Here is a 27,509-nt window from a genome sequence, read left to right as displayed (position 1 = left end):
TCAATTCAAAACAGCTGGCTATCTTTAAACCCCGAGCTTTTGTTCTCCTTACCGTGATGATGAGGCCTTTCTCCTGGAAGTACTTCACCAGTGGTACTGCGTTCTGTTTGAAGTTAGCGAGACGTCGCTCGGTGGCTTTGGGGTTATCATCCGGCCGTCCCTGCTGCTCCGCTCGCTTCTCCAAACGCTCCTTTAAACGCTGGTTAGAGCACGCCAGGAACACCACCAGGTCTGGAGTACAAATCTGAAATACAAGTGTTTAAATCATACTCAGAAGAAGAAGTTTACATACACCAAGCTGACTGCGACTTTAAACGGTTTGGAGCATTCCAAATGATATTGTTTTGGCATTCGAAGCTTCTGATGGGTGAACGGACATCATTTGAGTTAATTGGAGACACACCTGTGGATGTATTTTCAGGGCCTCTTTGTATGACATCATGGGAGAATCAAAAGAAATCAGGAAAAGAATTGTGGATCTTCACAAGTCTGGTTCATCCTTGGGTACCAATTTCTAGATGCCTGAAGGTCCCGAGTTCATCTGTTCAAACAATAACGCGCAAATCTAAACACCATGGGAGCGCACAGCCATAATATCGCTCAGGAAGGAGACGGCTTCTGTGTCCCAGAGCTGAACGTGCCTTGGTGCGAAACGTGCAAATACACAACAGCGAAAGATCTTGTAAAGTTCTGGCTGAAACCAGCAAGAGTGTCTCATTATCCACAGTAAAACAAGTTCTGTACTGACATGAGCTGAAAGGCCACTCAGCGAAGAGAAAGCCACTGCTCCAAAACCACCATTAAAAAAAAAAAAATGCCAGATTATAGTTTGCAGCTGCACATGGGGACAAAAATCTTAATTTTTGGAGACATGTCCTGTGGTCTGATGAAACAAAAATTGACCTGTTTGACCATAATGATCATTATGTTTGGAGGAGAAAGGGGGAAGCTTGCAAGCCTCAGAACACCATCCCAACCGTGAAGTATGGGGATGGCAGCAGCATGTTGCGGGGCCGCTTTGCTGCAGGAGGGGCTGGTGCACTTCACAAAATATACGGCGTCATGAGGAAAGAAAATTATGTGGATCGATTGAAACAACATCTCAAGACAGTCAAAAAGTTAAAGCTTGGGTGTGGATGGGTCTTCCAAATGGACAATGACCCCAACCATGCCTCTAAATTAGTTGCAAAGTGGCTTAAAGCATATTACGCAGAACCATGGCCGCACTTTTGGTTTATAAATGCCTTGAGAGCTCAAGAATGGCACAGGAATAGTTTGAAGCATTAACAAGACATCTAATATAGTAATTTTTACGATTAAAATTATTCATATAGGTAGCAGTCTGAGTGAATGGTCTTGACGTCCGTGACGTCACAGCAGGAAGTCTATCAGTCTCATCGCCATTTTTGCCATACTAAAAACACACAGAGCTGACTGCAACGCCGATCCTCCATTTTGAGCCAATTTATCGCCGTGCCACGTAGAGGTGTTGCTGGCGGGTGCAGCAACACGACAGAAGGTGGATTTACGTTGCATTCGTGGCTCAAGAATGTTCAAACTGCAAAAATTTGGACGCGTTTTGCGAGAAATTCACGGGCACATTGGGCGCCTACAATAGGGTGACCAGATTTCCCGAGTCTAAAACCGGGACACTTTGCGCGTGACCGTGATACTCGTTTTGATGTAAACATGCGCCGGCTCAAACCATGGCTCAGACAGGTGCTTTTATTTTGTAGCAGCTCACTTTTATCAACATTTCAGAGAATAATCAAGTATTTTCTTGTTATCTACATGTACTTCTATCACAATTCAGTTAAAGTAAGAAAATCAGACAGCAGATGTGATGATAGGGAATAGGCCAATAGCCTACATTTCAATTGATTTATTTCACCTTTGTGAAAATGCCAAGAAAATGCATTGCTTGCATATTAACATCAACATTTTATGCGATTAACTTTTTTTTTTTAAACAATAGGCTATGCATTGTAACAGGAATGAGCGCATGAGCCTAATTGTTGTCACCTCCGAACCTTTACCCAAAATGCCTCTGTTTAATCTTAACCAGTGTCGACTATTAACTAGTTTGAAAACGTGAACCCTGAGTTGACAACAGCATCAAACAAGTCAAGACAATCTGTGATACAGATTAAAGACAACAAAAAAATGTTTCAGAAACACAACCCACCCACCCTAAAGAAGATGCCATTTTATTGCATATATTTACATGAGTGAATTTGCTCCAGTAGCACTTTATTGCCCGAGAGCCTGCTGGGAAACTGCGAGCAAGTATCGTCGAAATTGGCCCGGGTAATGAGCAAGGCTTTGAGAGTAGGTACAGTCATGCGATTCCTCGTCAGTCCAGGTGTTGCTCATGAGTGAAAATATTCGCTCAAGTGGAGCATTGGTGCCAGGTAGGCACATGGCAAACTGGCAAAGCTGGCTGACATTGCTCTAAGGAATCTCCCTACTCTTGAAGTGCGCAAACATCTCTGCCCAGCGCTCATCCGTTCAGCATTGTCGCGTAGTAGTCGACAGCCGCTAGCGAAAAAAACCCCGTTATAACGCGGCCTCTATATTGTAACATTGTACAAATAGATACATTGTAAGGTTGACTGCGCACACACGCACATTGATGCTGAATTGCTAGAAGCTTTATTGACATCTCGTTGGCTATATATGATCGCTGTAACCGGGACAGTTTGTTAGTGTTTGGTGTAAACCGAGACATTTCAGCGTCCCAATGGACCTTTGTCAGGACTGGGGACACGCAACTCAAAATCGGGACTGTCCCGGTCAAACCGGGACGTCTGGTCACGTTAGCCTACAAACTGGTCTCTCCTCTGCTCTGCACATTTTACAACCCCGATTCCAAAAAAGTTGGGACAAAGTATAAATTGTAAATAAAAACGGAATGCAATGATGTGGAAGTTTCAAAATTCCATATTTTATTCAGAATAGAACATCGTTGACATATCAAATGTTTAAACTGAGAAAATGTATCATTTAAAGAAAAAAATTAGGTGATTTTAAATTTCATGACAACAACAGATCTCAAAAAAGTTGCGACAAGGCCATGTTTACCACTGTGAGACATCCCCTTTTCTCTTTACAACAGTCTGTAAACGTCTGGGGACTGAGGAGACAAGTTGCTCAAGTTTAGGGATAGGAATGTTAACCCATTCTTGTCTAATGTAGGATTCTAGTTGCTCAACTGTCTTAGGTCTTTGTCATATCTTCCGTTTTATGATGCGCCAAATGTTTTCTATGGGTGAAAGATCTGGACTGCAGGCTGGCCAGTTCAGTACCCGGACCCTTCTTCTACGCAGCCATGATGCTGTAATTGATGCAGTATGTGGTTTGGCATTGTCATGTTGGAAAATGCAAGGTCTTCCCTGAAAGAGACGTCGTCTGGATGGGAGCACATGTTGCTCTAGAACCTGGATATACCTTTCAGCATTGATGGTGTCTTTCCAGATGTGTAAGCTGCCCATGCCACACGCACTAATGCAACCGCATACCATCAGAGATGCAGGCTTCTGAACTGAGCGCTGATAACAACTTGGGTCGTCCTTCTCCTCTTTAGTCCGAATGACACGGCGTCCCTGATTTCCATAAAGAACTTCAAATTTTGATTCGTCTGACCACAGAACAGTTTTCCACTTTGCCACAGTTCATTTTAAATGAGCCTTGGCCCAGAGAAGACGTCTGCGCTTCTGGATCATGTTTGGATATGGCTTCTTTGAACTATAGAGTTTTAGCTGGCAACGGCGGATGGCATGGTGAATTGTGTTCACAGATAATGTTCTCCGGAAATATTCCTGAGCCCATTTTGTGATTTCCAATACAGAAGCATACCTGTATGTGATGCAATGCCGTCTAAGGGCCCGAAGATCACAGACACCCAGTATGGTTTTCCGGCCTTGACCCTTACGCACAGAGATTCTTCCAGATTCTCTGAATCTTTTGATATTATGCACTGTAGATGATGATATGTTCAAACTCTTCGCAATTTTACACTGTCGAACTCCTTTCTGATATTGCTCCACTATTTGTTGGCGCAGAATTAAGGGGATTGGCGAACCTCTTCCCATCTTTACTTCTGAGAGCTGCTGCCACTCCAAGATGCTCTTTTTATACCCAGTCATGTTAATGACCTATTGCCAACTGACCTAATGAGTTGCAATTTGGTCCTCCAGCTGTTCCTTTTTTGTACCTTTAACTTTTCCAGCCTCTTATTGCCCCTGTCCCAACTTTTTTGAGATGTGTTGCTGTCATGAAATTTCAAATGAGCCAATATTTGGCATGAAATTTCAAAATGTCTCACTTTCGACATTTGATATGTTGTCTATGTTCTATTGTGAATACAATATCAGTTTTTGAGATTTGTAAATTATTGCATTCCGTTTTTATTTACAATTTGTACTTTGTCCCAACTTTTTTGGAATCGGGGTTGTACTAAAGACTCGTATGAAACCTCTGATCTGTTGAGGAGCGGTGGCTATAAGCCCATATTGAAAGAGGGTGCAGTACCAACGATTAAAGGAAAATAAAACGATAAGAAAAGGAAAGCAAGTTCAGTTGCACCAGTTCTCTCAAGTTTTTGGAATGCCTCTGGTAGAGAGACACTAGTAGGGACCACCAAAGAAGCCATTTTCTAAGAAGGTAGTAATTATTGTAACAAGTCACAAAACATTCAAATGACAAATCACATCCCTGTTCCTGAAGTCATTGTATCCAAGGAGTCGTGCTTGTATTTCATTACCGTACCATCTCCAGTTGACCAGCTAAGGGTTCATTCATCTTAAAGCAAACAGTCATGACTATGAAGTCATACATTATGTACTATGGAGAAAAATGCCATAGGGACCTTTGTTGGACTTTATGCAATTATATGACACACACACTGACGCTTGGCTTCGTCTCCCGGTCAGCCCCGGAGCCAAACATTAAACATTCCCAAATCAAACATTGACACAAGCAGGCTAATTTACGGCTGCTCTGTTGCATCTGAGGAAATATCAAACACTCATTAATCTGTTCATGAAAATGTGGCACGATGCTTCGGAAATTACTTCCTGGAGAGAGAAATAAGGGAAAGAGAGTGTGATGCTGTGGCCAGATATATAACTGAGGCCTGGGACGACCATTCAAAGGGCACATACACACAATGCCTCTGGCTGATACACACTCCCTCTTCCCTCCATCCCACTTTCCACAGAAACTCTCCTGGGAAATTCCATTTCGGTCCCCGTCCCCTCTGTTTATCTTGACACTACCTTCATGGTCTTCATGCTCTACTCATTTTCAGACACCAAGGTTCTCATTCTTGCTTTGGTGCCATTGCTCCATAACACAAAAAGAATGGACCTAGAAATTCACAAGTTCACTCAAATGACTAACTTGTGGTGTACATCTACAATCCCAAAAAAGTTGGAACACTAAAACAGAATGCAAAATCACAAAAACCCTATATTACACTGAAAAATGGTACAAAGATAACATATCAGATGTTGAAACGGAGAAATTTTATTGCTTTTTTTGAAAAATATCTGCTCATTTTGAATTTGATGTCAGCAACACGTTTCAGAAAAGTTGGCACGGGGCAACAAAAGACTGAAAAAGTTGTGTAATGCTTAAAAAAAAAAACTAATTAGGTTAACTGGCAACAGGTGAGTAACAACTGACAACAATTTAATAAAAACACTCCTCGATGTAAAATTGCAAAGAATTTGGGGATCACATCATCTATGGTCCATAATATCATGCAAAGATTCAGAGAATCTGGAGAAATCTCTGTATGCGAGAGACAAGGCTGAAACCTGACATTGGATGCCTGTGATCTTCAGGCCCTCAGGAGACACTGCATTAAAAGAAGACATGTGTCTGTGGTGGAAAATCACTGTATGGGCTCAGGAACACTTCAGAAAACCATCGTCTGTGAAAACACTTCATTACTGCATCCACAAACGCAAGCTAAAAACAGATATAAACAATATCCAGAAACACCACCACCTTCTCTGGGCCTGAGCTCTCGTACGATGGACTGAGGCACAGTGGAAAACTGTCTCGAGTTCTGACGAATCAAAAGTAGAAATTCTTTTTAGAAATCATGGACACCACGTCCTCCAGACTAAAGAGAAGACGGACCATCCGGCTTGTTATCAGTGCACAGCTCAAAAGCATTCAGCACCTGTGATGGTATGAGGGGGCGTTAGTGCACATGACATGGGTAACTTGTACATCTGGGAAGGCATCATTAATGCTGAATGATATACAGTGGTGCTTGAAAGTTTGTGAATCCTTTCGAATTTTCTATATTTCTGCACAAATATGACCTACATCATCAGATTTTCACACAAGTCCTAAAAGTAGATAATGAGAACCCAGTTAAACAAATGAGACAAAAATATTATTATACTTGCTCATTTATATATGGAGGAAAATGATCCAATATTACAGATCTGTGAGTGGCAAAAGTATGGGAACCTCTAGGATTAGCAGTTAATTTGAAAGTGAAATTAGAGTCAGGTGTGAGTGGGCACCCTGTTTTATTTAAAGAACAGGGATCTAACAAAGTCTGATCTTCACAACACGTTTGTGGAAGCGTATCACGGCATGAACAAAGGAGTCAAGTCAAGTTTATTTGTATAGCGCTTTTAACAATAAACATTGTCGCAAAGCAGCTTTACAGAATTTGAACGACTTAAAACATGAGCTAATTTTATCCCCAATTTATCCTCAATGAGCAATCCTGTGGCGACGGTGGCAAGGAAAAACTCCCTCAGACGACATGAAGAAACCTCGAGAGGAACCAGACTCAAAAGGGAGATCCTCCTCAGAGGAGATTTCTGAGGACCTCAGAAAAAGCGTCGTTGATGCTCATCAGGCTGGAAAAGGTTATAAAACCATCTCTAAAGAGTTTGGACTCCACCAATCCACAGTCAGACAGATTGTGTGCAAATGGAGGAAATGCAAGACCATTGTTACCCTCCCCAGGAGTGGTCGACCAACAAAGATCACTCCAAGAGCAAGGCGTGTAATAGTCAGCAAGGTCACAAAGGACCCCAGGGTAACTTCTAAGCAACTGAAGGCCTCTCTCACATTGGCTAATGTTAAATGTTCATGAATCCACCATCAGGAGAACACTGAATGACAAATGGTGTGCATAGCAGGGTTGCAAGGAGAAAGCCACTGCTCTCCAAAAAAGAACATTGCTGCTCATCTGCACTTTGCTAAAGATCAGATGGACAAGCCAGAAGGCTACTGGAAAAATGTTTTGTGGATGGATGAGACCAAAATAGACCTTTTTGGTTTAAATGAGAAGCGTTATGTTTGGAGAAAGGGAAAAAAAAAAAAAAAAAAAAAAAAACCCACTGCATTCCAGCACAAGAACCTTATCCCATCTGTGAAACATGGTGGTGGTAGTATCATGGTTTGGGCCTGTTTTGCTGCATCTGGGCCAGGACGGCTTGCCATCATTGATGGAACAATGAATTCTGAATTATACCAGTGAATTCTAAAGGAAAATGTCAGGACATCTGTCCATGAACTGGATTTCAAGAGAAGGTGGGTCATGCAGCAAGACAACGACCCTAAGCACACAAGTCGTTCTACCAAAGAATGGTTAAAGAAGAATAAAGCTAATGTTTTGGAATGGCCAAGTCAAAGTCCTGACCTTAATCCAATCAAAATGTTGTGGAAGGACCTGAAGCGAGCAGTTCATGTGACGAAACCCACCAACATCCCAGAGTTGAAGCTGTTCTGTATGGAGGAATGGGCTAAAATTCCAAGCCGGTGTGCAGGACTGATCAACAGTTACTGGAAATGTTTAGTTGCAGTTATTGCTGCACAAGGGGGTCACACCAGATACTGAAACCAAAGGTTCACATACTTTTGCCACTCACAGATATATAATATCGGATCATTTTCCTCAATAAATAAATGATCAAGTATAACATTTGTTGGATTTGTTTAACTGGTTTCTCTTTATCTACTTTTAGGACTTGTGTGAAAATATGATGTTTTAGGTCATATTTATGCAGAAATATAGAAAATTCTAAAAAGGTTCACATACTTTCAAGCACCACTGTATACACGTTTCAGAGCTATATGCTGCCATCCAGACAATATCTTTCAGGGAAGGCCCTCCTTCTTTCAGCAAGACAATGCCAAACCGCTTTCTGCACATATTAAAACTGCATGGCTCCATAGTAAGAGTGTCCAGGTGCTAAACTGGCCTGCTGCAGTCCAGACCTGTCTTCCATTTAAAACGTTTGGCACATTATGAAGTGCAAAATACGACTAAGGAGACCCCGAATTGTTGAGCAACTAAAACTGTACATCAGGCAAGAACGGGACGACATTTCTCTTTCAAAACAGCAATTGGTTCCCTCGGTTCCCAAATGTTTACAGTGTTGTTAAAACTAGAGGTGATGCAACACAGTGGCAAACACGCCCCGTCCCAACTTTTTTGAAACCTGTTGCTGACATCATGTCCTTTCACTTTCCTTTTTCTGCATTTTAAATTTTTTCAGAAGAACCCAAAGACCGGAAGCTTTTTTTCCTCCTCCCACAAAGACCACAAGCGGAGGCCATCCACATCAGATCTGCTTTAAGATTGACAGATCTTTGATTAAGGTACGTGAATCCATTCATCATGGCACACCTTCAGCTTGTTCAGTATGCCGAGTACAGGATGTTTAGTGATTCTTCCTCCGTCGCTAGTGATAGCTTTATTTGTGATAAGTGCACATTAGTTAGCTCTCTGACGGAGAAGATTGCAGCTTTGGAAATGCGTATCCAGACTTTAGAGAGGGTTAGTGAGAACGAGAACAGTGTAGTTTCTGTAGGGGAAAGTCTGGATGTCCTGATGTCCTAGGTGGAATTAGCAATCCCCCAACTCTGGCATTAGAGCCCTCACAGCGGGATGAGTGGGTGGCGGCATAAGCGTAAAGTCAAAGCTACCGCTGAGGCTTGCCCATGGGAACACCACTCCTCTCTACTTCACATGTCTAACAGGTTTGCCCTCCTCAGTGATGCACCCACTGAGAAACCTGAAAGAGTTCCTGTTTATAGGAGACTATCATACGGCACGTGAAATTAGCTCGGCCTTTAGCGGCACCAGCAGCCTTAGTCAGGTGTATATCAGGAGCCAGGGCGATGGACATAGCAGGTAATCTTCGGGTCCTTGGAAAGTGCAGGTTCTCAAAGATGGTTATCCATGTAGGAGCTAACGATATATGCCTTCGTCAGTTTCAGGTTACTAAGAGTAACTTTGTAGAGGTGTTTAAATTAGCGAAGGCGATGTCCAATGCTGTAGTATGCTCCGGCCCCATCCCAACGCGGTGTGCCAATGTAACTTACAGCAGGTTATGGTCACTGAACTGCTGGTTGTCCAGGTGGTGCTCTGAAAACAATGTGGGCTTTATAGATAATTGGACTAATTTTGAGGGCACTGCTGGCCTGTTAGGGCGGGATGGTATCCATCCCACTCGGGAAGGTGCTGCTCTCATTTCTTGCAGCATAGGTCATAGTCTCAAAACGGGCCCAGTTAACTTCTGACAATCCAGAGCCAAGGCCAGGGACCAGACAAACAGGCTAAACTGACTGTCTGCTAGCTGCAGAGTTGTCACTCAGGGTCCACTATATCCAGACGGTGTCTGTTTCCCGAGCTAAACAAAAAAAAAAAAAAAAAAAAAGTAGAAATGCTCAGAGTTTGTTCCAGTAACCTAATCAATATAAAATTAGATCATACTCACTGTACAGCCGCTGCCAGCACCTTTGCTCTCAAGATAGGGCTATTAAATATTAGATCTTTTACATCTAAAGCGCTAATTGTTAAATGAACTTATTACTGATCAGGAGTTTAATGTACTGTGTTTAACAGAAACATGGACTATGCCTAATGAATATATAGCATTAAATGAAGCTAGTTCTCCTGGATACAGTTATATACACCAACCTTGTTTAACTGGCAGAGGAGGCGGCGGCATGGTTATTTATTATGATTATCTAGGTGTAACACAAAAACCTGGTTATAAAATTGAATACATTTGAAGTTCTTCATGCTAATATAATGTATGTAGCCTCGAAAAATAAGTCTGCCCAGTTAATTCTGTTACTTATTATTTACAGGCCCCCAGGGCCAGTTTCTTTCTGAATTTACGGATTTTCATCTCAGACCTGGTCATTTCCTTCGACAAAGCTTTAGTTGTCTGAGATTTTAATATTCACTTCGATAACCAAAATGACCCTTTGAAAACAGCGTTCATGTCCATTTTAGATTCGGTCGGGGTTAATCATCAGAATGTCATCGGACCTACCCATAATGGTGGTCACACTCTTGATCTAATACTAACATTCAGGTTAAATATAGAAAATATAGTCACACTTCCACAGTCTGACGTTATCTCAGATCATTATCTCATCTTATTCAAAATATGTCTGAGCAATAATATATGCACCTTACCACGCTACTGTATTAAACGTACAGTCACTTCAACTACTGCACAGAGCTTTATAAATAATCTCCCAGAGTTATCAACTTTGGATCACCGTCAGCCCCCGCAGAACTTGATCAGGCAACCGAATGCTTACAGTCAACGTTCCGCTCTACTTTAGATAATGTAGCTCCTCTAAAAAGGAAAATATGATATGATTAGAGAGAAAAAATTAGCACCCTTGTATAACGATGACACTCGCACTTTAAAACAGACCACTCGAAAATTGGAACGTAAAAATGGTGTCAAACAAAATTGTTAGCGTTCAAATTAGCTTGAGAGGAGAGCTTCCTGAAGTATAGAAAAGCTCTTAGTGCTGCGAGATCAACATCTCTCCACTCTAATAGAAGATAAAAATAATCCTAGATTCCCACTTAAGACTGCAGCAAAATTAACTTGGAAAAAGACCACTATAGACACACGCACACCTGCAGTATGTAGTAGCAACGACTTCATGAATTAAAATTGAAAATATCCGACAAAAAATTCAAAATACTAATTTAAGGCCTGAGAATTTAACTAACCCTGTCGTTAACAATATAACTGTGCCAGATCAGCAATTAGAATGTTTTACTCCCCTTAGAGAATTCGAACTAATTTCATTAACCTCTGCATCAAAATCCTCAACTTGTATACTAGATCCCTTACCTACACGACTCTTCAAACAGAGAATACCTGAAGTAATTGAACCGTTTCTAAAAATAATAAAATTATTTTCTCAGGATTGGCCATGTACCCAAATCCTTTAAGCTAGCAGTTATCAAACCCGATTAAAAAAAAAAAAAAAACCTGACCTCGATCCCTGTCAGCTGTCCAATTATCGGCCAACGTCAAACCTCCCCTTTATCTCCAAGATCTTAGAAAAAGCTGTCGCACAGCAGTTATGCTCATATTTACATAGGAATAACATCCATGAAATGTATCAGTCAGGATTTAGACCTCATCATAGCACAGAGACAGCTCTGGTTAAAGTAGTAAACGACCTACTGTTGGCGTCTGATCAGGGCTGTGTCTCGCTGCTTGTGTTACTTTACCTTAGTGCAGCATTTGATACCATTGATCATTCCATTCTCCTAGACAGACTAGAAAATGTTGTGGGAGTTATGGGAACGGCCCTCTCCTGGCTCACCTCTTATTTAACTGATCGCTATCAGTACGTTGATGCAAATGGTGATTTTTCTAGACATACTGAGGTATAGTTTGGTGTTCCACAAGGTTCTGTATTAGGCCCACTGCTTTTTTTCTTTACGCATGTTCCCTCTGGGCGATATTATTCGTAAACATTGTATTAGTTTCCACTGTTATGCTGATGACACACAGTTGTACGTTTCTGCAAAATCAGATGAGACACACCAGCTTAATAGAATTGAGGAATGTGTAAAGGGCATTAGACACTGGATGCTTATTAACTTTCTTCTGCTTAACTCTGACAAGACAGAAGTACTTGTACTCAGACCACATGCAGCTAGAAGTAGGTTTTCTGATTACACAGTAACTCTGGATGGCCTTTCTGTTTCTTCACTTGCAGCTGTAAAAGACCTCGGAGTGATTATTGATCCCAGTCTTTCATTTGAAACTCATATCGATAATATTACCCAGATAGCTTTCTTTCAGCTCAGAAATATTGCTAAGATAAGAAATTTAATGTCACTACATGATGCAGAAAAACTAGTTCATGCTTTCGTTACCTCCAGGTTGGATTACTGTCATGCCTTACTGTCTGGATGTTCCAGTAAGTGCATAAACAAGCTCCAGTTAGTTCAAAATGCAGCAGCAAGAGGCCTTACTAGAACTAGAAAATATATGACCACATCACCCCTGTATTATCCACACTGCATTGGCTCCCAGTCAAATTTCGTATTGTTTATAAAAATACTACTATTGACCTTTACAGCACTGAATGGTCTCGCGCCACAGTACCTGAGCGAACTTCTTATCCTTTATGACCTGCCACACCTGCTTAGATGAAAAGGTGCAGGCTATCTGCTGGTACCTCGTATAGTGAAGGCTACATCAGGGGGCAGAGCCTTTTCTTACAAAGCCCCACAGTTATGGAACAGCCTTCCAAATAGTGTTCGGGAATCAGACACAGTCTCAGCGTTTAAGTCTGGGCTGAAAACATAGCCGTTTAGTCAAGCCTTTTGTTAATTTTATTAGGTTAAGGAATAGATCTGGAGGGTCCTCAGGCATAGAATGTTTTGGTAAACTGGGATGTATGGATGCTGTCAGTCCCCCACTCACTTGCTCACTCGAGTTTGTTGACGGTGTAGTGGCTGGCTGCTTTATGTCCAGGGGCTCCCTCATGCCTGCGTTACCTTCTGGCTCTCCCCTTTTAGTTCTGCTGTCCTAGTTAGCTTTGCCAGAGCTCCTGCTTGCACTCAGTGCAAAACGTACACTGTTCTTACTCATCAGGTGACATTGGGCATACCTAACAAACTGTGTTTTCTCCCCCCCCCCCAGAACTCTGTCTGTCCCTCTGAGTTACATGTCAATCCTGAGATAGAGATGCTGACCTCTTCTGCTCCTCAGAACTGCCTGATTGGAGTCTCAATCACATTGCTCCTGTGGAGGACGGCCCCATATGGACAGTCAAAAGTCGCACTTGGAAGATGGCTCTGGACAGTTACAGTAATGTTTTTATGGCTGAGGACTTCAGTTGACTTGCTAACTTTAGGACTACAGTTGTCATGAACAGTTTTGCACTCAAGTTCACACAGTGTCCCAACTTTTTTGGAATTGGAGTTGGAAAACGTTGGCCCATAATCAACATTAAACCACTGCGTTAATATTTTCCCCATCCATATTTGGATTACTGCGAGTTGGCCTAGTGGTTAGCATGTCCGCCTCTCAATCGGGAGATCGCAAGTTCTACTCGCAGTTGGGTCATACCAAAGACCATCATAAAAATGGTACCTACTGCCATCTGGCAAGGCAATACAGATTCAAGTAGGGAATCAAACTCTCGCAGTTACCAGAGGACTAGCCCCCCACCGTAACCCTAGCTATGTGATAGGCGAGAGGCCGAGGGCTACAGAAACAGATCGGCGCCACCCTATGCACCAAATGGTGCGGGAAGGACTTTAGACTTTTTAGATATTTGGACTAATCTGGAACGGACAGTTGGTGGCAACTCAAGATGAACATCCAGAACAAAAGATTTGTCAGAATACAGTTTGAGAAAATAAAAATAATAAATGCACGTTCAACGCTTTTAAGATGCACCTTTTTTTGCTGTGGTTGCTTTGGTGACGAGAACATCTTTCCTGTCCGATTGGTCGACTGCGACTTCACCATCTCCCCAATTTTCCACGATTGAAACATTTGAGAATTTGTGAAAAATTGTGGAAGATGAAGATCCAGAAAAGGAGATCTCCATCACTTCGATCTTTCACCAATGCAACATTTGAGAAGTTCTTCTCATCACCAGAGCAAAGCTGAAAAGCTTGGAGTTGTGTTATGTTCTTGTTCGGGAGCAGTCAATTAATTGATTGGGAATATACAAAATTGTCAAGACTTATCTGAACGCAAGATGGGAAAATGATAAGTCTTCAGTTCTTCTTAAGGTGCACCCTTTTCCTGTGGTTGCTATGGGAACTGTGTCTCCAATTGGTGGACTGTGGTCCAACAAAATAACCCATTTATCCGTTTGTGCTTTTATCTGGTCTCTTCACTATCTCTCCAATCTTTCACCAACCAAATGGTGAATTAGCATTCGATTGGACGAATGGGAATCAGATTTTTTTTTTTTTGGGGGGGGGGATTATCAAGATTGATAAAGAAAAATTATTATATACAGTACATTATACACACAGGTTGTGAAAATAATAACTTTACAGGTTCCATGCTTTTATGATGGTTACTATGGTGAAGGCATCATCTTTAACACGGTCTTCTGCCAAATCAACATTCAAGAAAGTTGTTCTTATTACCACAGCAACCAAAACACAGTACTGTATATAATTACTCTTGAGCAGTCAATTGGACATTTGAGAATCTAGATATGTGGAAAACGAAGCGGAATATCCAGAAAACCAGATTTGAGACAATACGGGTTGGAAAACGAACACATCTCCAGGGCTCCCTCCGTGTTGCTATGGTGATGAGAACAATAGCTTTGATTTCAAATCAAAAGGTCTGTGATCCAGCAAAATTAGTCCTGGATAGTTTTTTTTTTTTTGGTTCAGTTATTTGTCCAGTCTCTCAACACTTACCGTACACTATCTTTCCGATAGTACACCAGTCAGACAGTCAGGAAGTCATTCTCATCACCATAGCAAGCAAACTTTCTGGGCATTTGTCTCTGCTGAGTGCAATCTGGTGTCTCAGCTGTCCAATTATTGGACCCCTGGAGTGAAGGGCTGTTTTTTCAGACCAGTTAGAGGATTGGGGACCTTGTTTTTGGTGGTAGGACAAGACAGCGGGACAAGATTATTCCCGTCAAACTCGACTACTCCTTGGATGCAAACTAATGGATGGAGAATCTTCACCATCTTCAATTTCTTGCTTTCCTTGTCTTTGCTCCACTGTCGTCCTTTGGGACATCATCCGGGGTGGGTGGGTGTCACCTTCACTCATATGCCCAGTGGACCTAATCCACATCCACAGTCTTGGGAGTGTAGGAGGAACCCAGAGGAAACCCATACAAGCATGAGGAGATTATACAAACTCAACACAGAAAGACTTCAGTTGATCGAACCCAGAACCTTCTTGCTGCGAGGTGATGGTGCGAACCACTGCACCACCCACGTTCGTTCATTCACTCAATATTCCACTCCTCTTTTGTATTACTTCATACAACACCAGACCTTCCATCTTCTGCTCTCTTATCATCCCATGCTACACATGCTTTGGTCTTCTCTATCCCATGTCTCCTATTTTTACATCTGCTGCAAAAAAACTGCCGTCCATCACTCTGTTTATCTTTCTCTGACTACCTGTCTGTCTTTCTCTCTCTCTGAATCAGTTCGACATGAGCTGTAGACTCAAGCTCTCCATGAGCCTACAGCTTACTGCAATAGAATATAAAGAAACGATTACTAAAATCTATGGTTTAACTTATTTTACACAATAAAGCCTCCTTATCTGGTGTTTTTGTTATTCTGAAGCAGGGCAATACATTTCTGCACGTTTTATAATTGTGCTTTAATGCTTTTATTTCCTCTGAGGCATTAAGCGTCATGATGACACACATGTGCCTCATCGTCTTCGCAGCTCTGAGGAAAAAAAAAAAAAAAAAAAAAAAATCATTCAGCCTTTGCTGGTGAAAGGCAAACCGTCTCCACATCATCATGTCTAGATTTTCTTCCACGCTTTGACGCATTAAAACATCAATCTGTTTGCCGCCCGCTGACATTTTCCACTAATATTTGGTTGACATTTGGACGACGTGCGAGGCTCAATCTGTTATCATGACGTCTAAAGTCAGAGCTCGCTTCCATCTCCACCACGCGTCATTGAAGTCCATCTTGACACGCAGCATTCATTATTAGCTCAGGATATTCAAGAGGGGCTCGGTTTGAACAGGACAAGGACTGGGAACAGGACACATCCCAATACCCAATTCATCCTTGTGGATCAATTCCAATCTGAGGCAACTTGTATGTTGTCAATTGACCCGTTTTAGACCACAAATCTCCAATTTCTCAATTCGCTTTATTGATATTTGTTCAATCTCATCTCACCTCATTATCTCTAGCCGCTTTATCCTGTTCTACAGGGTCGCAGGCAAGCTGGAGCCTATCCCAGCTGACTACAGGCGAAAGGCGGGGTTCACCCTGGACAAGTCGCCAGGTCATCACAGGGCTGACGCATAGACACAGACAACCATTCACACTCACATTCACACCTACGGTCAATTTAGAGCAGGGTTGGGCAATTATTTTTTCCATGGGGCCACATGAGAAACAGAAAATTTTGTGGAGGGCCGGACCAAAAGGCTGAACTAAATTCTGCATAATATTAATTGTATTTCTTTATATAAAGCAGTAAATAACATTGTTTTGGGAAATTTGATTGAATAAATGGACATTTTTTTGTAAGGTAACCTCATTTTTTCCATACTCTTACCAGTCTTAGCAGCTTGTAAAAACAACGGTTAACAAAATGTGAACGTTTGTACCATTTTTTTCAGTCACATTCACCCCAAAACACAATAAAGACATCACAATATTGTCTTTCTACTCCAAATATCAAGCAAGATGCATCATATTATAATAATGATGCCCACATTTGTAGTCTAATCACCTCATTTGGTGTTTTTCAGTTTTTTATTTGTTCAGTGAGAGAAATCTCGTCTCTGTTGGTCTTTAACGAGTGCATCAGAGTCCGATTGAATGTCTGAGGTGGAGATGCGAAGCACAGCTGACAGATGATCATCAGTCGATTCGGTGTAGGTATCAGATCTACAGATCGGCTCGGGCTCCGGCGCCTGCTGGTGACATCACACTATGTGATTGGCTGGACCGTTTGAAGGATGACGTGCAAGTTTGTGGTTGGTCTGGACAAATTACGGAAGTAGTTATCACAGGATGTCATGTCGCGCGCATTGCGTTTTTGTTGAACACAACTTCAAAATAAAAGCAATGCACATTCAGCCCATGCATGAGGTAAAATTAGAAAATACGTTTATTTTGTAATTTCTAATTAACCTTACGCGGGTCGGTCAGAATGAACCAAAGGGCCGGATGCAGCCCGAGGGCCGTAAAATGCCCAGGTCTGATTTAGAGTCACCAGTTAACCTAACCTGCATGTCTTTGGACTGTAGGGGAAACCGGAGCACCCGGAGGAAACCCACGCGGACACGGGGAGAACATGCAAACTCCGCACAGAAAGGGGCTCGAACCCGGACCTTCTTGCTGTGAGGCGACAGCGCTAACCACTACACCACCGTGCCGCCCACACAAGTTATCTATATCAGATAATTGAGCACGTTACAGGTGCCTCGACACTCTAGGGGTGCCACTTCTTTTGTAAGCATGCCCTGTTTCTGCTTTGTTCTTGAGTAAAACGAAGACGTATTTTTCTTTCATTTTTGCTCAGAACAGAAAAGCCGCCTTAAAAATCTCAGGTTGTGATACCGGTTTGTTTATTGTTTACAAGCTCATTTTCCAATGCATGCACATCAGAACAAATCTGTGGCGTCTTTCAATTTGTTATGATCCTCTCTTTCCACCGACATGGCCTAAGCTTGATTAAAAAAAGCCTCTCTCATTTTGCTCCATTTGACCTCTGGGGTTTGATTAATTGCGTTTTTTTTTTTTTTTTGTGGCAGCATGTGCCTGCAGAGACAAACATCTGGAATTAGCCAAATGGGCATTGCTTTAATCGTTTTAGAAGCAACAGTCCCGTACTTATCCCCTTGTGTATGCTTTGGCGCTGGGATGACAAGTACATTCAGCTACCGTCCAGAGGTGGGATCCATCACGTGTTAGCCCATTTCTAAGAGAGGAAATGGGCCAGCAAGTGAAGAACAAGGAAGAAGAGGAGGAGAAGGAAGTGCACGGGAGATGTTGTGCCTCATTCTGCACTCTTGTTAAGCGACAGCCAGTGGAATCAGCGAGAGCAAGCAAGGCAGTTAACAGCGATACATTTTTTTTATTGGTATACCGAGAACGACGTCCCATGTCGAAGGAACGTCTTCTCGACCACAATCAGGCTTTCTATAACTCCAGGTGAGAAGGTGGACGTGATAATCATTGGAAGTGTTTGAGTGATTGCCAATCTTCTTGAGGGCACGCGTGATAATTCATGTGAGGAAGGAAGGAGCGAGGGAGGGTGTGGAAAAGGACTGGAGAAGCAATGGTGGCTCAATGGTTAAGGCTCTGGGATGAACAGATGTTTGGGGGTTCAAGCCCCAGCACGGCCAAGCTGCCATTGTTGCTCTGACCCCAACTTCCTAACAAGTTGGGATATGCGACGGAATGCTGTAATGTACATGTTTGGAATAAAGGCTTCTTTTTTTGGTCCAAACCGCAACCTGCAAGTCACTTTAGGTTCATTGACGCAAGCTCCTGAGTGACGTAGCTGTCAGATCCAAAGAAAGCAACAAGAGACTGGCCCAAGCAGCTACCAAAAACAATGAACCTCACCAAAGATAGGTCCCAACCATGGCTTAGTTTAGCATTTACCATTTTCCGCACATAAAAGTCCCTTCAAAGCAGCGTTAATGGTAATCTTGACAACCAGAGAGCTGGACTTTCCACAAAGCCCCTCAACACTAACCCATTAAAACACTTTTTAAAAGCTAGCAACCCTCGCTTTCCAACTCCGTCATCGACTTCAGTCTATTTGGCTCACAGCTGTGAGAGAATCCATTAGCTGCTCCGATACGGACATATTGTGTTCTGCTCGCAGCATTTTCCCTGCTCAAATAAGACAAAATTAGCACACTGCTCTCGATTACATAGAGCACTTCACAAAGAAGCAGCTGAGCACAAAAAAAAAATAAAATAAAAATGAGCGCCAAGAAACGGCGTCCCAAAATTCCCACACAGGAAACAGTACATCATTTCTTTCAGTGATCAGGATCAAAATATTGCCTTTGCTGTATCTTGAAATCGACAGGAAACAACTTGCTTCTTTGATGTTCCACATTAAATATGTCATTATAAATGGATTTAAAAAAAAAAAAAAAAACACTGTTGGCCAGTTGTTGTGGTACAAAAGGAATAAAAAACTCCTCAGGTTGTGCTGATATAGGAAACGAATCCATTTCAGAGTGGTAACAGTAAACCTGCCATCGTTCATTATCCATACCTGCAAACTCGTCAGAGAAAAAAAGGTGACAGTGTCCGGGGGGTGGGGGTGGGGGAATAATGGTGACGCCGACACTGAACTCAAGTGTTAAGAAATAAGAAAACAATAAAAGAACCAAAACACAAAATTATATTATACTGAAAAACATTTATTTTTTTCCTTCTCTAGCCTGGACAAGGGCTTCACAAACACTCTTAGGCCGAATCCCATTTCACCCCTTGGACCAACCCCTTAGCCCTTCCCCTCCATTTTGCGCGTTCACGTGAAGGGGTAGGGGTATCCCAATCCCAGTTAACGCGGAGGGGTAGGGGAAGGGGGAGGGCTTCTGTACCCCTCCAAACGGAGATTTTCCTGGAGCAGACTCCGAACGAAGGGGTTTGAGTGACTTCCCACAATGCCATGCGGATTTCAGCGAGATTTCATGCGGATTTCAGAAAGATGGCGGTTCCCGCGGCGAAAGATTGTCATAAATGTATTTTCTCCATTATTTACGTGTTTTAAGTTGTTATCCAGAGGAAACACGCCGCTTGATTCGCTTTCGAGCTGAGAATGAGCAGCGATTTCTGAAATCCAAGCTGCTGCTAAAAAGCTTTGGGAGTGAGTATTGTTTTCGGTTGCTTGACTGCGTACGTTTTGTTCTGTTATTCTCGCTTTTATTGTTTACATGAGTGTTCTGACACCTCATTCTGTCGGATGTGGTGCACGAAGCGCCAAAGAGATCCCATTCAGTGGTGTTAGTTAACAAATCACACCCTGCCAGCAGAGATTTCTGCCTCTGGCTCTGACTGTAGCGGCTGGTCGCAGCCAATGACGCATTTGGTCGCGTTTTGCTAACGTAAACGCTGACTGAGGTACGCGATGACGTATGCGATCGTTGAAGGGCTATCCCAATACGTAAGGGTTGAATTTCAAGCCCTATCCCTTGTAGCTCAGTTTCAAGGGGAAGGGCCAAGGGGAAGGGGGAGGGGTAGGGGTAGAAATTAGAATTGGGATTGGGCCTTACGCACGCAAACACCATGGAGGGAAACTGAAAAACACTATTTCAGTATGTTTTGCATGAATAATGAAAATGAATGAATACTGATGCACGAGTTTTAAAGATCATAGGACGAATCGCAGCTCCCTGTGCGTCTGTTTTGCAACAATGAGACTGTTGCGCAACATTTTATGTCATCTTGCAATGTTTTACTATCAGTGCGCGATTTATCAGCTTCAATTTGCCACGCTTTGTCACTAGTATATAAACTCTGTATAGTCAGCTGCTTCAGACCACCACTGACCATGGATGCTGCTGCACCAATACCTCCTCGCCGTCTATTGGGATTGCTGAATGTCCGAGTACAACTCCAAGAACTCCAGCGAAGACGTTTGGGCGTGCTGGCATTACTTATCCGTCGTCGACTCTAACCTGACTCGTACGTGCACTCGTACCATGGATTCGTTAATTGCACGAGTGCCGCGCGTTCAATCGTCCAATTACCAGATGATTCGCGCCACCCTATCGCACTATCTTACAACACCTGCTTTCATTGTACAACAGTCGCAAGATATATCGCAAGATTTCATGCTTTTGCATTGCACAACGGTCGCTTTAGACGTGCAGGTTTTGCACGACTACTTTTTCATATGCGATTATTTCGGCAACAGTTAACGATCAATATGAAAATGTATCGGTCGCACGAATGTTTGGTCGCTTCTGATCGTGATCCAATTGTGAAACATGCCTTAGCAAACAAATATCTGTTGTTTTAGCTCCAAAAAGGCTGACTTACCTTCAATTACCATCAGAGTTTCCACATTAGGTTCAGGGGTCTCTTAACAAGCGCGAACATAGATGGCAGTGTGTTTCAAGATCCTGAGGCAAAGGCTGAGATTCCGATTGGTCCAGAAAAAATGTCAATTATAAGAATTGTCCAATAATGGCCTATAACATGGCAGCAAGCCCACCCCCCCTCTCTTGACAGGCGCGAGCTCAGTTGAGATTACGATCGGCCCAGATGCCGCCCCCCCCCAAAAAAAACTCTCCGGTTCTACACGATTCACGTGAATGACCCAACTGACAATGAAAAAGGTAACTGTCGCCAAAAAGCGACAAGTTTGCAGGTATGATAATTTAAAATTAACCTGTGTGTCCTGATGAACATAATTACTTCGCCAATTAGCTCTTAATATGGTTCAGGGCGTGTAGTAACAAAACACACCCACCTGATCTTCAAAAGAAAGTGCCTGCGCGACATCCCGAGGAAATCCGTCAATGACTATTCCGCTGGCGTCCGGTAGCTTCATGATCTTCTGCTTGATCTCGGTGATCGTCGTCTCCTGTTAGGGAACAGCGTTTATATTAAAAAAAGGGACATGATAGATTTTATTATCCACATTTACACCGAACATAGTCAGTTACTCGGCTTGTTTAGTTTCGTATCGCACCGGAGCTACAACGTCGACGTAGCCAAGTGAAATCGGTCATCGAAAATGTTTTACAGAAAGAATTTACTCCGAAAATCATAAATGTCTGCATTTAAGGACAGTGTAAGATAAATACACTCAACCACGACTTTAATAGGAATCAGCCAATCATGTTGCAGCAGTGGACTAGACAGTATGAAAGCCCTATTTGGACGGGATTAGTTTTACATGCGGAGGTGAGGTCACGTAATTTTACCACAGGAGGCCATCCTTAAAAAAAAAAAATCAGTTTCCTGTCCACCGGGTGAGCAAAAAAAATTCAGTCGGGAGGGAGGGATTTTTTTTTTTTTAATATATGGATGGATAAGAAATCGCAATGCTGTGTTTGCGTTTCCTTTCGGTACTTTTTTTATTATAAAAGCAGACATTTAATAAAATATGACAGCTTAATAAACTGAAACTTGTACAAAAACTTTAAGTTAGCATTTTAAATGCTGACTGCAACATTTGCAAAAACTTTTACAAAAGGTACTTAAAATGTCCGACACACGGACTTTCTGTAGTTCTAAATCGAGCGTTAGGCCTAGTTCGGATGAAATTACACTATTAAAATGATCACTGAATGATTTGTTTTTCTGAATCTTTACTATTTTGTTGTTCGCTAGAATACCATTTTACGATTTCACACTTAAGCAAATGTTTGAAAACTCCGGATCTCCTTCCTTCATGGTGGCTGCCGTTTTTTTGTGCCGCACGGCGCATGCGCAGAGCTGATTCGATTCTATATTCTGCGCGGAATGCAGGGCTTTCCACAAGCGCCGGCTGCCGGCCATACAGCCGACTACTTTAATGACTATTTTTGTAGCCCACAGGCTCTAAATATTAATTTTCGATTTTAATAAAATGAAATGTTTATCTAACGGACTGACAATAAATGTCAAACTGAACCGCACTCATTTAAGTTGTGATTCGCGCTGTTTGTACCGATAATAACCACAAATTCCCCGCCGACTTCGTTGATCAAGGGAGAGTAACTCATCCGCGGCCCCGACATGCAGTGTGTGCGTGCACGCGCACTCGGCGGAGGCAGTAGTGTGTCGGAGGGAACAGAAGCAGAGATGACGCTTATTTTGTCTCCAGTAAACCAGTCTTCTCTCGTTCAATTACGTGCTGGCATCAAAAGACACCGCTGGTCGTAAATGAACCCAAACTGAGTGGTTGGAGTGTATTTTCATACACAAATGGAGAAATGTTGGCCGAGTGTGTAATTGTGTAGCCCCACTGCAGACCGTTGTCGTTGTTAATTCATAGCATGCTCAGCTGCGTGAATGTGTCATGCACCGAAAATAAGAGATTTACAAGCCAGGAACGCCTCATGATGCAATACGCAAGAAAAGAAAGAAGATTTACTGCCATTTTACTTTGTATTTGAGTAAAGTGAATAAATAAATGGTCTGTGGAAAATGCATTTAATCCTGGGAACTGCGTGCACAGGAGTTTATTTTGCGTTTACTCCCCCCGGCTGGCTACTTATTTGTCATGGCTGGCTAGTATGAGCCTTAGTGGAAAGCCCTGGGAATGCGGAAATGTCAAGTTCGATTTTAGATTTACGAACCCGAAAAAAAAAAGTGTCGAAAAACCGGCGTTAAAAAAAATATATATATATATTTCAACCGCACAAACGGCACTCACCCGGCCGGTGGACCGGAAACAGAACATTTTTTAATAATGGCCCGATGGTCGCATGCTATAAATGACTGATGGAAAGAGCTACTCGATGTACACCCTTAGCCTAGTAAACTAGACCCACCCGCCTAGCGGCCAAAAATATTTTTGCCTACGAGTGGGTCTAGCCTCGCACCATATAAACAAAAAACACCCCGGGCATCAAATCGTGCCCGCCAATCACAACGCAAGGTTTTTGTTTGGATTCTTTGGGCGGGCTTTTGCAGGAGTGACGACAAAGCTTGCGCGACGCTGGAGAAAGCACAACAGGAAAGATGGCTACGGCTAGAGAACAGCGCGCGTTTGACTCCGCTTTGGAATCAGTTTTAGAAGAATTAGACTTGGAGTTTTCGTTGAAACATGAGCAGGAAGAGGCTCTCCGCTCATTCCTTTTCAAGAAGGACGTTTTCGCTGTTTTGCCGACCGGCTATGGCAAAAGTCTGATCTACCAGCTGGCTCCGCTCGTAGCCAAAAGGATGGGGCTAGTTTGTGCAGTACGAAGAATTAATAAACAGCTTTGAAACATTACTTTTTGATTGTTTCTTATTTTCCCGTTATTTTAAATTTAAGGGAAATTATTTCACCAAACACCACTAAATAAAAACTCTCAAAAACAGTTTAAGCAAACCCTTGAAAAACACTTGGAAAAAAAATGTGTATGTGGTACAGACTCCAACCTTGTGGTCATTATCTCCAAACTTCTTAATATCTAGAACCTGTTTATTAATTAATACGCATTTTGAAAAATTATTTATTTCAAGGCCTCCCCCACTGCTTTCTGTCGCTCTGACTACGTCACAGTCACTGTTGCGCTGATTGGTCAGAGCGTTGGCCTATACGCACAGAGACAGTTTGAAAGACAGCGGGTTGTTCCTCCCACCCGCTTCGGAAATGTCTACGGATCGAGGCCAGACTAAATATTCACATTTAGTCTGGCTTGCCAGGCTAGTACACCCTGCTGTCACACCCAAAAAAACAAAACCACTGCTCGTAACTAGAAAACATGGCGCCAATTAGAAGGGCTGATATTATTAGGCTTTGTGCGTCGTTCAGTTCAAAAAGGTTTGCATGTAATATCCCGCTGTCAAGGTCGCAACTGGAGACTGGACAAAATGCCACGATCGTATTTCAAGATTCAAGATGTTTGTCATATACACAGACACAGCGGTTTATTATTGGGTAATGAAATTCTTATTGTGCAACTGCCTGACCAAACTATGCTTACCAATATAAAAAGAAATATATACACTACCATTCAAAAGTTTGGGGTCACCCAGACAATTGTGTGTTTGTTTTCCATGAAAAGTCACACTTATTTCCCACCATAAGTTGTAAAATGAATAGAAAATATAGTCAAGACATTTTTCTGGCCATTTTGAGCATTTAATCGACCCCACAAATTAATGTGATGCTCCAGAAACTCAATCTGCTCAAAGGAAGGTCAGTTTTATAGCTTCTCTAAAGAGCTAAACTGTTTTCAGCTGTGCTAACATGATTGTACAAGGGTTTTCTAATCATCCATTAGCCTTCTGAGGCAATGAGCAAACACATTGTACCATTAGAACACTGGAGTGAGAGTTGCTGGAAATGGGCCTCTATACACCTATGGAGATATTGCACCGAAAACCACACATTTGCAGCTAGAATGGTCATTTAGCACATTAGCAATGTATAGAGTGGATTTCTGATTAGTTTAAAGTGATCTTCATTGAAAAGAACAGTGCTTTTCTTTCAAAAATAAGGACATTTCAAAGTGACCCCAAACTTTTGAACGGTAATGTATATAAAATATGAAATATAAAATATAAAGTGCATATGGAATGCAAAATATAAAAGTTGAATGAAAAATGAAGATAACATTTAAAAAAAAAAAGAGGCAAACAAACAATGTGCAAACATGGAGGTAGATATACTGTGCAATGTCTTGTGCAAAATTGCTAATATAAACCGTGGTTCAAAGCCTGATGGAAATATAGAGGTAGATGGTGATTACAATCCATGGTTCAAAAGCCTGATGGCCTGGGGGTAAAAACTGTTTGTCAGTCTAGTAGTCCTTGCTTTCACACTCCTGTAGCATCTGCCAGATGGTAGGAGCGTGAATAGTCCGTGTTGTGGGTGTGTTTGGTCCCTGATGATCCAAAACACACAACACAGGTGTTTAACACAACTAAAGAAAAAACAGAATAAAAACACCTTTTCCATGGAATATTTACACACGTGACCGAGAGGTTATTTCTACGACTTGTTTTACAGAAGGTAAAAGGCAGCAGAACCTTTATGCAGTCTGGAAAGTTGGCTCTCAGACAGAACTAATCAACTCTGGTAATAATTACATACGTTACCCAACCTCCTCGTGTAACACTAGGCCAATCCGAATAGGGCTGAAGATAAAAATCAGACCTTTTTGCTTTATTGTTTGATTTTTTTTTTTTTCAGTCTGCATTAGCAGAAATACATCACGGTCATGAGGGCTTTTAAAGGACGTTATTTTTAAATACAGATTTTGGAAAAAGGGGGGAAAAAAAAAAAAAAAACACAATCTTGTGCCTTCAGGGCTGAAAAACACAGCTGTCTGATTTTGCAGATGAGAACATGACTGGAAATTCAAGGGCAGCGGAAAAACTCCTGAGCATGTACGCACTTCCTGTGCTTCTACTCCTTACAGACGAAATGCCAGATAAATGCCACAGAACCCAAATTAACATATCGAAGCACTAAGTTATTTTTTGACGCACTGCAAGCAGGGTGTGTGTAATTTAAAAAAAAATAAAAAAATACTATTACCAGTAATCAGTAAGCCATAATAAATGAAACAAAGTCAATACGTGGTGTGAGACGGCCCTTTGCGTAAATAAATAAATAGAAAGTCGTCTCTGGTACAACGAGCGCAGTTTTATAAGGAAATGAGCTGTAGGTTTTACTGAGCATCTTGCAGCCACAGTTCTTCTGGACACTAAGGGCCATTAGATCAGTCAGCAAGAGGAGATCACTTTATTTTAGTTCTGGTGGACTATGCAACCAGATATCCGGAAGCAGTGCCGCTCCGCAATATCTCCGCACGCAGTATTGTGGAAGTGGTCTTCCGTATTATCTCCTGGGTCGGGATTCCGCAAGAAATCCTGACAGACCAAGGCACTACGTTTAGGTCACGCACACTGTGTGAACTGTAAGAGTTACTGGGAATTAAATCTACCCATACCAGCATCTATCACCCACAAACAGATGGCTTAGCGGAGCGATTTAATCAAACACTTAATTTAATACAGAAATTTGTCAGTGAGGATGCACATAATTGGGATAAATGGCTCGAGCCCGTTATTCGCAGTATGAGAGGTCCTGAAAGCCTCCACAGGATTTTCACCGTTTTAATTATTATACGGGCCAAAGCCGTATGGCATTTTGGATGTGCTGCGGGAAAATTGGAAGGAGGGACCTTCACCTAGTAAGAACGAAATTCAATACGTTCGACCTGTGTGCAAAAGCGCCACAAATTCACGCACTTAACCCAGGAGAATTTCGGCAGGCACAAGAACGTCAAGCCCGGCTGTACGAAAAGGGTACACGCCTGAGAAAGTTCACCCAGGGAGACAAAATACTCATGTTATTGCCCACGTCAAGCTCAAAAACAGTCGCCAAGTGGCAAGGGCCCTTCGAGGTCACATGGCGAATTGGGAACATCGACTATGAGGGGAGGTGAACAGACAGGGGTGGGGCCCTGCAAATATACCACCTCAACCTATTAAAATGTTGGAACGAGGGGGTCCCTGTGGCACTGGCATCAGTAGTTCCGGAGAAGGCGAAGCTGGAAGTAAAACGACCAAAGCAACAACTCAAACCACATCGGTCCCTTGTGGAGACCACCTCTCACCGGCCCAACTCGCAGAGGTTGCCAAGTTGCAAGAGGAATTTTCCGACATGTTTTTGCCCCTTCCTGGCCGCACCAACCTCATAGAAGACCACACTGAAATGCCCCCGGGGGTGGTGGTGCGTAGCCACCCTTACCGCTTACCCGAACACTAAATAAATATATTTTCAAATAAATAAATAAATAAATAAATAAATAGGGCGGCACGGTGGTGTAGTGGTTAGCACTGTCCCCTCACAGCAAGAAGGTCCGGGTTTGAG

The 27,509-nt window shown here is 42.4% G+C and overlaps 1 protein-coding gene across 1 annotated transcript in view; it reads right to left on the bottom strand.

Annotated features, from left to right (window-relative positions):
- ak5 (adenylate kinase 5) overlaps nucleotides 1-27,509 on the bottom strand; it is a 109,427-nt gene that overhangs the window by 61,978 nt on the left and 19,940 nt on the right. Inside the window, exons 5-6 of the mRNA XM_060928967.1 lie at nucleotides 21,459-21,572; nucleotides 53-244 (exon numbers count right to left, since the gene is read on the bottom strand). Of these exons, the coding sequence (XP_060784950.1) occupies nucleotides 53-244; nucleotides 21,459-21,572 (306 nt within the window). The remainder of the gene's footprint in view (nucleotides 1-52; nucleotides 245-21,458; nucleotides 21,573-27,509) is intronic.

Source organism: Neoarius graeffei, chromosome 1, assembly GCF_027579695.1.
Source record: "Neoarius graeffei isolate fNeoGra1 chromosome 1, fNeoGra1.pri, whole genome shotgun sequence".
Lineage (NCBI taxonomy): Eukaryota > Metazoa > Chordata > Actinopteri > Siluriformes > Ariidae > Neoarius > Neoarius graeffei.
This window is presented reverse-complemented; position numbering and strand designations above follow the sequence as displayed.